The sequence below is a fragment of the Macadamia integrifolia genome, chromosome 7, assembly GCF_013358625.1.
Source record: "Macadamia integrifolia cultivar HAES 741 chromosome 7, SCU_Mint_v3, whole genome shotgun sequence".
Lineage (NCBI taxonomy): Eukaryota > Viridiplantae > Streptophyta > Magnoliopsida > Proteales > Proteaceae > Macadamia > Macadamia integrifolia.
Genome location: NC_056563.1, coordinates 7,418,376 through 7,429,415, shown reverse-complemented (window position 1 = coordinate 7,429,415; position 11,040 = coordinate 7,418,376). Strand labels below are relative to the sequence as shown.

Below are 11,040 nucleotides of genomic sequence, written 5' to 3'. Positions count from 1 at the left end.
CTACTTTGTCTTTTTTTCCTTTCTGTTTTTTCTTTTCCCCTAAAACCGACTTAGGCATTGGAGCCATGAAGCTGGAGCACACCTTCGGCCTCACCGTGGCCTAAAACCGACTTTCGGAGAGATTAAGATTCACGCAAGGGGCATTCAGAAGGTATTTTGAGAGAATTCTGCTAAGATTGTTAGGGTAAATAGGGGTTTATGTGGATAGTCGTACGGTCTCAGGTTTGATTAGTCGAGGTGTGTGTAAGCTGGGCTGAACACCTTGGTTAACAAAAAAAAAAAAGGCTAAAGGTTATTAACTAACTCAGTAATCTCTCCCTAGGCGATGTGGGACTAAAGTTTACACACCACCGATCTCCCAAATCCCCTGATACTTACCGTATTTTTGGTGGAGATCCGCCGTATTCTTGGGTCTCACAAGTAAGCTATCGTAGTGTAGGGGTGTCAAAACCTAGCCCGAACCGATAAAGCTGACTAAAACCGATCGAAAAACCCGAACCGAACCAAACTATGAAGATTGGTTTTGGACTAAGGTATGTTGGGACCGGCTAAAAACTGGTCTAAATCGAACCGACCAAAAACCAAACCGAATGAATTCGATAAAAAAAATGATTATGAGATTATAAATTGATGAATTGTCTATCCATTTTTATAATATTAATGAGAATATTTTTTATTATAAGTGGAATTATTACAAATCATTGAATATGAGGTTATGAATAGAAAAATTGATTTATAAATTGTAACAATGCTTCCATTGGTTTCCTTGTTCACTATACAAACTAGTTGGATAGTTAAATGAATGATTGGATGATAGAGTTCATTTTTTTATTTTAATATTAGTTATCTTCTTAGTAATTTGTTATCCACTGGTTTCAATATTAGTTGTCTTTCCCTTATATAAACCATGATTTAATCATAAATGTAAAGTGTTTTTTTGGTCAAATCTTATCACTACAAGTTATGAATGTAAGATTTCATTATGGTGCAAGCCCAATAATAAATCGATATTGAAAAATCAAAATAAATTGAAATCAAATAGGACCTAAATCGAAGCCAATCGAAAACCAAAGTTCCTTAATGGATTGGTTTTTGTCTCCCTCATTCCTAGACCGAAACTGATTCGATCCAGTCGAAATCGAACCGAACTGACTGATTGACACCTCTACATAGTGGTAGGAGGGGAAATCAACAAATGTGCTTTGCCTTGATCCAAATTGTCTACTTGCTTATCTTTTTTCCTTTTTAAAAAAAAAAAAATATATATATATATATATATTATCTATCTACTACCTAATTGATCCTCTATATTATTAATTTGGGATTAAGTTTTCTATTTAAGAGTGTGCCCTATGCCAATGCTCCCTGAGTCAATTTCTCTACTCCCCCGATAAGACCAGAGAGTCATTTATGGGAAGAGGAGGAGAGAGAGACACATTGGACCGTAAGCATAGGCCACACTGGAAGTTCATGGTCATGCATGGTGCACAATCATGCACATAACCATCAAATGGAGATGAAAGGGGTGCACCATAGACCCTCAACCCTCAGCCAAAGATTGTGTGCATAACCATGCATGATGCATGGCGGTACACAAAACCTTTTGTTTTTATAATATTATATTATGACACATGTATAAATTAAAAACTACCATAAGTCTTCTTCTTTTTTAGTTAGAACAACTACCATAAGTCAAATCTTGTCAATGGAATTCTATTCACATTATTGAGTCCATGTTTTGTGGTGTGCACAACCATGCATCATTATATGGTTTACAATCAACATTCAAGATTCATCACATTTTAGTTTGGATGGGACTCAAATTTTGTAGATAGATTGATCCCAAATTCCCCTACTCACAAGTTAGTTTTTTTCAACTCATATTAAATTTGTCAAATGATAAAACAAAGCATTAGAAATTTTGAAACTACTAAAGGATGCATGGATACATGGGAGGGTATACCATTGCATGGAAAATTAAATAAGTGAATTTAAGACCAAAATTTAACACATGTTCAATTTGGATCATTTCATAGTCATCATATTAGAATTTCCACATTATCCTTTTCAAGTGACATAACTAAGTGCATAAACCATGTAAGCTTGTGTGGTAAAAACTATTTGTCTTCATTATTTCTTGAGGGAGTGTGGGAATGACATGTCTATTGGTGTATTTAAAATTTGACGTTTTTTTTTTCAGTTGCCTCTTGTCATATTCCTAAGTATCTTAAGATAGGGTTATAAAAGAATTTTAAAAAATAAATTAAAAGTGACATATCATAATGTCATTATCATGCACTTTTTTTCAAATACATGTATGATGATAATATTACTCCTATTAAAAAAAATTATATGCAATGCTAAAAGGGGAAAAAAGTAAGGTTAATAATGTTAATTGAGCTTATCTGCTTATCTTCCACTTGTGGTATAAGATTACATTCTGAATACTACTAATATTGGATTCGGCTCCTCCCCTAAGGGCCCATCGTCCAAGGTCTTGCCCATAGCTACCTGGGCGAGCGCCACATGGTGAGGCAATGATCCAACGGTTTTTGGCACCTCGTTCTCCAAGCCTCTATCAGCACCTCATTCTTCTCGCCTTTTTCAAACCTTTGGATCATCGCCTTACCATGTGACATTCGCCCAGATAGCTATGACTGACCTAGGCAATGGGCACTAAGCAGAGGAGCCAAATCCACTAATACTACTAGTACAATAATAAAAAATAACATGGAATTTGTGATAAACCAGTATGAATTCTTAAGGATGGATCCACCATTCTGATTCTAATGCAGTATTGACTAAATAGTGTGTCATGCTTTAATAAATTGTTAGATATTGTATGCGTAAGCCTCTTTATTTTTTGCTTTTGTGGATTTTGAATGTATAAGTCCGTGTGAATTATGAAGTCCATTTAAGGGTATCAATAAAAAAATCCCTTTAAAACACATTTCATATGAGTTTTTGGTTCCGACATGGCCCACCTAGGAAAGGCGGTTTTTTGCAAGGTCCAAATATATATATACCATGTGGCAGTTATCAAAGGGACTCCAATTTTGTCGATGGATAGATCCCCAAAGTTCCTTACCCAAATATCAATTTTATCAGAGTTTGCCAAAATGGTGAAATAGAACTTTGAAAAATATAATATGAGTAAACAATAAGAAAGGATCGTGTACCCTTTCTATGTGACTATACAAAAGTCTTTTTGCCTTGACTATTTAAATTATGGGAGAAGAACCCTGACAGTCTGGTGTAGGAAACACCAGTGCACACGACCAATGAGAGGGCACATGGGAGCATTGTGAGTGAATGAAGCAGATGGGCAACATGTCCTTTTCACACCTGTCTATGTCTGGATGTAGGAAAAACCAAACTAAGAGGATTATTTTTCTCTTAAATTATTGGATTATTATTATTATTATTATTATTGGTAAAATTGGGTTATATTTCATTGAGGGGGGAAAAAAGTTATTTGGGCTCTCGTAATAGCCCAAAGATTTAAAATGTGGAATTAGATATGATCGAGCATTGTTTTAGGAATCCTATCTAACCACCAGCAAAGGTAATGGATAAAAGATTCTCTCTTCATGATAGGTGAAGGAATTCTCTGAGATGGAAGTAGCTAACATAGCAATTGGGAGCACGATTTAAAATCGATCTCAGTCGATACCGATTTGAATCGCCCTGAATGAAATTGAATTATTCCATTTTTTTTTTAATTTTTAATTTTTAATTTTTAATTTTTTTTATCCTTGATCCATACCGATCTGCCAATACAGGATCACCCAAGGCCCAGAATGATCAGTATCACCGTCTCTACATTAGGAAGAAGGAAGAGGGTAATCTCAGAATAGCCACACAGAGGACATGCTCACGTGCCATCTCCATTATCCAAAATTCCTTCACAACTGCTAATTTTTAAACTTGGACCCTAAAAAAGGAGGAAGTTCTTGGCCTTTTGCCCATATATAGTATCTACAACCACAAAGACCTGAGTTGGGTCTTCGGGTAACCCTAGAACAACAGAGGAGGCTTTTCATCAACTAAGGTATCATAGCATCGGAACCCAAGGGCAAAAAGGTGGGTATCATCAGGTGCCTACGTCATATTCTATGGCAGAATATGGTGGATCTAACTAGTCCTTCTTACTCTCTTTTTGTTTTTTTCTTGGTAAGACTGACCTTCTCTTCTAGTGCAAAAAAAAAAAACTAAAAAGGCCTTCCATTCTTGTCTTTCTCCCTCAAACTATCCATAATCTATGGGACCTGCCCCCCAGCTGTAACGCAACCTTCTAAGCAGCTGGGGCGGGTTAGAAAAGAAATTGGGGGGACTTACTGAAGACATGTCATGACAGTAATTGCTTTAATTTGGGATGTAAGTATGAACTTTATGGTTTGAACCCTAATAAAACTTGAGTTAAGATTTCTGACCCTGAGGGTAGGCTAGGGTTGAAATACAATGACCCTAGGTTAGGGTTGAAATTCATTGACTTTAGATTAGGGTTGGGTCAGACTTGGATTGAGGCCTAGGCCCAACCCGACCCTAATTTTAAACATGATTTATGTAATATATTTGAGGGTTATCACCCTATCCTTTTATTTTGAATAATAGAATTTGGGTCATTGATTCTCATGGTTAGGTGTCCTAAAAATCTATTATTATATTGCATTTCATAGTTTTAATTGTGTATTGATCATTTAATCTATAGGTGTTTCCTTTTATTTTATTCTTTAATGTATAGGACACATGGTTAAAATAAGATCAATCAATGTTAAGCCAACTTTAGCAAGAATCAGGACCAATGAGGACCAATTAGAATCAATTAAGACCGAATTGGGTTAGCATGGACCTAATAAAATTGGGCCTAAATATGAAACCAATAAGATTGAGTTAGACCTACATAGAATTTTGAAGACCTAGAATTTTGAAGATCTAGAATTAACATTTTCGCTTAAAAAAATGTCACAAAATTGAAGTCAACAACAAATTCAACCTCTTGTTAGAGTTTCCTCTTCGATGAAGACGCCTGGGTGTTGACCAAAATGTGCCAAACCAGTAGTAATGATTAAAGTAGAAAAAGGAGGAAGCATGGAGATGATCATTAAAATATCTATACTTATAAAAAAGGAAAGAAATAGTCAAAGGGTTACTTCCTAGGCCATTTCAATTACATAGCAGGGCTGCTTTCTCTTCTTCCAAAAGTTTCCTTAAAACGCTCTACCTGATGTCTGGTATTGGACGCAAGAACAATTTGAGGTTTTTTTTTTCACTTGCACATATAGATCTAACCTGTGTGTTACATTCAAATACATAAGACAAACCTCATTTTGAAATTATTTATTGGTAAGAGAATCATGTCTGATTGTATGACCATTGTATTAACACGTAGGTCAATGAGAGGTCATGCAAAGGCATCTGGTGGGAGGTAATGCTGTCTATTTGTGCCGGTGTTTAGATATAGAGGCACGTAAGTGGGTAAGGCTCTTTTCACCTTATTTTTAATTTTATTATTTTTGTAAACAAATGTATATTAAATAGGGAGAGGGGTCAATGAAAGAGTGTGTCAAAGCATCTGGCAACAATTGAAGTTTTTCATTTCATGAGGGTGAACGAAATGACCTTGTGTTTGGGTGCAAGCGTCATACATCATGGTAGCCATGGATTTATGTATCGGGATTGGATCGGCTGTATAGTGATAGATCCAGATCAATATCACATAGGTCGATCTCATAATGATGGAACATACAAAAGGTAAAACTGTTAAAAAAACATTTTTCTTTAGGAAAACCAGAGGCAAACATGTCTGATCTAGGCCAATCCATGTGATCCATATTGATGGTGTATCAGTTTTGAGATGGTCGATACCCAATCCAACATCATGCACTAGATCCATGATGGCGGCCTTCTTTTTTACTATTAAATATTAAGAAAATTATTCTCTGTCAGAGAGTATGGCCTACACCACCACTCCATTTATCTATCTCTCTCATCTTTTAAACAGGCCTGATGAAGATAGAAGAGAGATATACACATGGAAGTGCCAATGTTAGATGCACTCCCCAAGCAAATTCTTTCCCTTATAACAAAAATGGAGAAAGAATCATGTCAGTCTCGTATTTACGAATGCCCTAATACAAGTGGGTGTCCCTACCCTCATCCATATGCACTAAAGATGCTCCTGCACACCGTCCCATTGACCGTACACACTAGTGTTGCCTACACGGGACCAGTAAGGTTCTTTCTCCCTTATAAAATTAAAACGTAAGAGACCTATTCGTTCGTCCTCCACACCTAGATACATGGGTTTGGTTATTTTTCCCAAAAATGTTTTTCTACTCCAATTCCAAGATCCCAATACAACATTTATCCGATTTGGTGAAACATCATCAGAAATAGATGGTAGATAGGCTCTTTCACTCTCCCACTATGGAGTATGGAGCTCTGGAGATGGGAAAAAAATGAGGGAGGGTTTTGGGGGCGACCCCCGCATGATATTGTTATTAGGAATTGGAAAACATATCTTTCTTTCGTACAAGATATCTGACACAAGCTTTTGTTGAGGTTGACAAGGACTATCATAGTGGTAGATCTATCCTCCTCGATATCTCTTCTAGACTCTAGTCAAATTTTCAGTACTATAGTTGCTGCAATGTCTTTGTAACCTTGACCTTTTGGGGATTGCAAAAAAGGTACTCTATTTCGCAATAGAGGTGGCGGCTTAGATCGATTCGACGACTAGGAGCGTCTTAAGACGTGTGGTTATATGTTGAATTCCATATTAAGACGTTTCAAGACGTTGGATTTGTACTGCCACCTCTATTGCGTAATAGAGGAGTCGAAAATTCTAAGGGGAAAAAAATGAAATATGATGATTAATATCATACATATCTGATCCAAGTAATGAGGTCTCATTGGGTGAACTTCATTGATTACTTTATATGAGTCTAACTCAACTTGAGTAGATAACTTTTTTACTTCAGAGTAAATGATACTATTTACTTATGAGTACAACATATGATGGATATCATTCTCATTGAAGGAAATAATTACATTTAAATTTTCTACTTAATAATTTCATAAAATGGATTTACAAGTATGAAAAGAATTATCATAAAAATCTGTAATCCGTCGGAATAGCTTATTAGAGTATCTCAACTTATTGGACAAAAAAATTATAAAATACTTTTCAAATATAAATATAAATATAAAATAATAACAATTAAATGTATTTATAATATTTATAAAACTAACATCGAGTCCAAAATTTCGTCCAATCATAGTTAGATAATTCTCGTAAGATCTTCATCTTATTCAAAAATTATATTTCATATTGAACTTCTCTTCCATCCACAAAGAGCATTGTGACTTCAACGCATTAGTATATAATTAGAGCAAGCATCATATCTTTTGGTACACCAAAAAGCATAAAGTGTAACTGCAATGATAAGGACCTCTTAGGTATATGGACAAAAATAATTATCAAGAAGAATCCTGTTGTTTAAATAATTAATAAAATAAATGAATTTATAAAGAATAACTTACCCAAAAAGAAATTATAAAGGGATACATCTCCAAGGAACCATGCACGGTGAGAAATGATAATAATATTATCACTATCTTACAAAGCATAGAAAAGACAATTTTTTGAAGGAGGGGATTGCAGTTTCAGGTGTTTGAAAGGGTATTACAGGTAAACACTGAAATAGAGGCTTTATAAATCATTTTACAAGGGTGGGTGCTACACTAATCTAGGCCTTCAATGGGGTGACTACATGCGCACAGTTTGGAATTTCAGGTAATGCTGTACTAATCTTTTACACTTCTTTATAAATATATGTAAAAACACCACTAATGATCTTGACATCTTAATTCATCCAAAATGGCCTCCTATTCTACAAAGGTTCCAACAAAAGATTTTGCCGCAAGTGTGAGGTTTGATGTAACCAATTACAAAACTCATTTATAAATAGGACTGTCTAACTGACACCTCTTTAGGTTTATTTAGAACTTAATACAGATTTTTTATTGTTTACTATTTTATTCTTATTATTTTTTTTTTAAATTAAAAAAGATTGAGAAAGCATACTACCTGGTCGCGTGGCCACTACGATAACACCTAAGTTAGTGGGGAGTGACTACATAGGCATTCAATCAGCGATCCAACTCCTCTGTAGTGCAACAGGGGTGGCAGCGTACATCCGACAGCTTAGCACACCCGGACACAGACCTCAATACATGGACACGCGCCTTGAGGTGGTCCATAGTCCATACCATCGGATGTGCATTGCCACCTATTTTGCGCCACAAATGAGCCCCGTCCTCCAACCAAAGGGGTAGAGGCATCTTTTCACGCCGTCATATGTCTAAACATAGAGGGCTCGATCATAGCGATTTTCTTGTAAAATGTATTTTAAAAGATAATTTAAAAATTAACAACTTATGTCATTATCAAAAACTATCATTATATTACATATTTTTCGAACGTAAACATGTATGGATTAATCTTTTTTTTTTTTTTTTTTTGTCGGATGCCAATGAGAAAATCACTCTATCAGGATTGGTCTCAACCGATACCACACGGGCGATGCTCCTTCCCTTTCTTTGGCCATTCTATTGGGTGCTAGGAGGGCCACTCACTCTATGTAAATCCATCTACACATTTGCATACTACAAGTTCCATCCCACAATCTCCTCCCTTGGGCACTGGCTTTTCAAATTGAAGTTGTCACCAATAGAATAGAATAAACTAGTGTTAGCATACTCCCTCCTGTTCAATTAAAAAAAAAAAAAAAAAGGAGTGGGAATAAAATCAATAAATAAAGGCGAATTGTCAAGTGAGTTGATTCAGACGAAAAGAACACCCATTTTTAAATTAAAATTCTCCTCTCTCTCTCTCTCTCTCTCAAATCCTTCTCGCAATCTCGCCGCCCCCCGAATGTAGTACTTTTCTGTCCCGAATCTGGTTATGAAGTAGTGATGTGAGCTGATTCACTCTTTTGTTTCTACTTTACCACTGTTGACACTGTCCCTCCTTACTAAACATAGTAACATCTCAAGTTTAGCGTACTGTTTCTAATATTCCTTCCTGGTTTGTGCAAGATGGAGGAGAAGAGGATAAGAAGAAGGTAAAGAAGTTGGGGTTGAACCCTTTTGCAAAGGAGTTCAAATCTTAAAATCCAACTGAGGCAATGGAGAGCGTTTTTGTAGCAAATAAGTTCCACAAACTTGTTACTCATGAACGGAAGAACATAATGTATCTGCGGAGAAGGTCTGATGATAATATCAACAAATGGGTTAAGGTTCCACTACCTCCATTTCCTCGCATTCTTCTCAGATTTTCTGGGAATACCTCTTTGATCATCCAAAATATCCCAAATCGATTAAGGTCTCTCTCTCTCTCTAGAGTGACATGCATAATTTATTATCTCCAAATATCTTTTTGTGAGTTTAAGCATCATATTTTTATAAGAAACTAAGGGGAAGTGAAGTCTTCATGGATACCCTTATCAAAATTGCTGTTGTCTCTAGCTTTGCACAAATAGAAATGAACTCATAATAACTTCATTTTTTTAACTTTTAATTTCAATTTCTATATCTGAGCTTGAGTACTGATGATATTATTCTTTCTATTTAAAAACCCTAATACTAATTCATCAGTAGGGAGATGTTGATTCAGTTGCTAGATGAGCATTGTGAGGAACAGAACAAGATCATATTGGGATTAAAGATTAATCCTCCAACTCCTCTCTCTGAATACGATTTTGTGTATCTTCCTGTAGATTTCAAGTAAGGACTAAGGACTATTGTTATCCTTTTAAAGTTTCCTTTCTTTTTTATTTATTTTCTCTTTATGATTTTTTTCCCCTCTCTTATCTGTTCTTCTTTCAGATCCAATCTGAACAAGGGTTATGGGTTTGTGAACTTCACAAGTTCTGCTGGAGCTTTTCGGTTCTTTAGATCTTATGACATGCACAAATGGGATATTTTCCAGTCAAGGAAGACCTGTGAGATTGATTTTGCTAAAATTCAGGTTATATACTTTCAGTTCTTCTTTCTCATACCCACCCATTTTTCACATCTGGGTCAGTTTGGAAACTTGGTAGAACTCATTCTTAAAAGCTAGTCATAGGGTATTAGGTTGTCCATATGTCTGATATTTTTTTTTTATTATTTTTGGATCAGGGAAGAGAAAACTTGGTGAAACATTTCATGAAATCAACTTTCATATGTGATTCAAAAGCCTACTTGCCATTGCAGTTCTTCCCACCTCGCAATGGCTTCTTGTACCAAACTACCATTGGAACTGTTGTTGGAAAAAAGAATGGTTCCTTTTCAGAAGTGCATGGAAAGAGGGAATAGCCAGTTTGCTCCTTCTCAAAATAGTTTGAAGATCTGGACAAGGTTAGATCCTAAACGTCCACCAAGACAGTTAAAGCAAAGTCAGAAAAACCAAAAGAGGACACCTAAAGGTTTAAGGTTTAGAAGAAGAAAAGAGGTGATATAGCTGGTGATGATTAGGGTGTTTTTTTTCTCATTTTTTGGGGTTATCTGTTGAAGATGAGGAGTAGGACACCTGTGTTTTGGTTCCATCCACAAGTGGGTTTCATTGGCAATTATGGATGTCAATGATGCATTGGGGAAGGAAGTGGAAATATGGGAGAGATCCTCTAGTAGTTGAAACATCTGTTATAATTATTGTTGTTGTTCTACCTTAGTAGTGTAAGTGATGTCTGTAGTCTAAACACGAGTTCACTCAGTATGGGATGAGTTACCTTAAAACAGTTAAACAAATTCCGTGGTGGTTGCTAATTTCTACCTTTCTTGGAAGGTCCTGGCGGTTTCTTCTCTTCCTAAGTTCATCTTCTTGCGAAAATCGTCTGCAGCTGTTGCATTAGCGGAGTGAACATCAATTGGTTGGGAGTCCCTTGAGACGCATGCCTAGATGCTCTCAGCTGTCCGATATTCATCGCACCTTACCATTCGCAGCAGAGGATATGGACTCGTTTATTGTTTAGCCCTCTTAGAAGATAAAAGTCC

General features: G+C 36.0%; 1 protein-coding gene across 1 annotated transcript; it reads left to right on the top strand.

Annotated features, from left to right (window-relative positions):
* The first annotated feature begins 8,975 nt into the window (after nucleotides 1–8,975).
* LOC122083112 (protein terminal ear1 homolog) lies at nucleotides 8,976–10,816 on the top strand. The gene is made up of 4 exons (XM_042650802.1): nucleotides 8,976–9,388; nucleotides 9,661–9,789; nucleotides 9,892–10,033; nucleotides 10,186–10,816. Exons 1-4 carry the CDS (start codon nucleotides 9,192–9,194, stop codon nucleotides 10,360–10,362), a joined length of 645 nt encoding a protein of 214 aa, XP_042506736.1. The 5' UTR covers nucleotides 8,976–9,191; the 3' UTR covers nucleotides 10,363–10,816.
* Nucleotides 10,817–11,040: the final 224 nt, after the last annotated feature.

Coding starts and splice junctions, on each gene's coding strand:
- LOC122083112 (XM_042650802.1), top strand. CDS start 9,192: ATGGAGAGCGTTTTTGTAGCAAATAAGTTCCACAAACTTGTTACTCAT. Junction 9,790..9,891: donor TATCTTCCTGTAGATTTCAA/GTAAGGACTAAG, acceptor TTCTTCTTTCAG/ATCCAATCTGAACAAGGGTT. Junction 10,034..10,185: donor TTGATTTTGCTAAAATTCAG/GTTATATACTTT, acceptor TTTTTGGATCAG/GGAAGAGAAAACTTGGTGAA.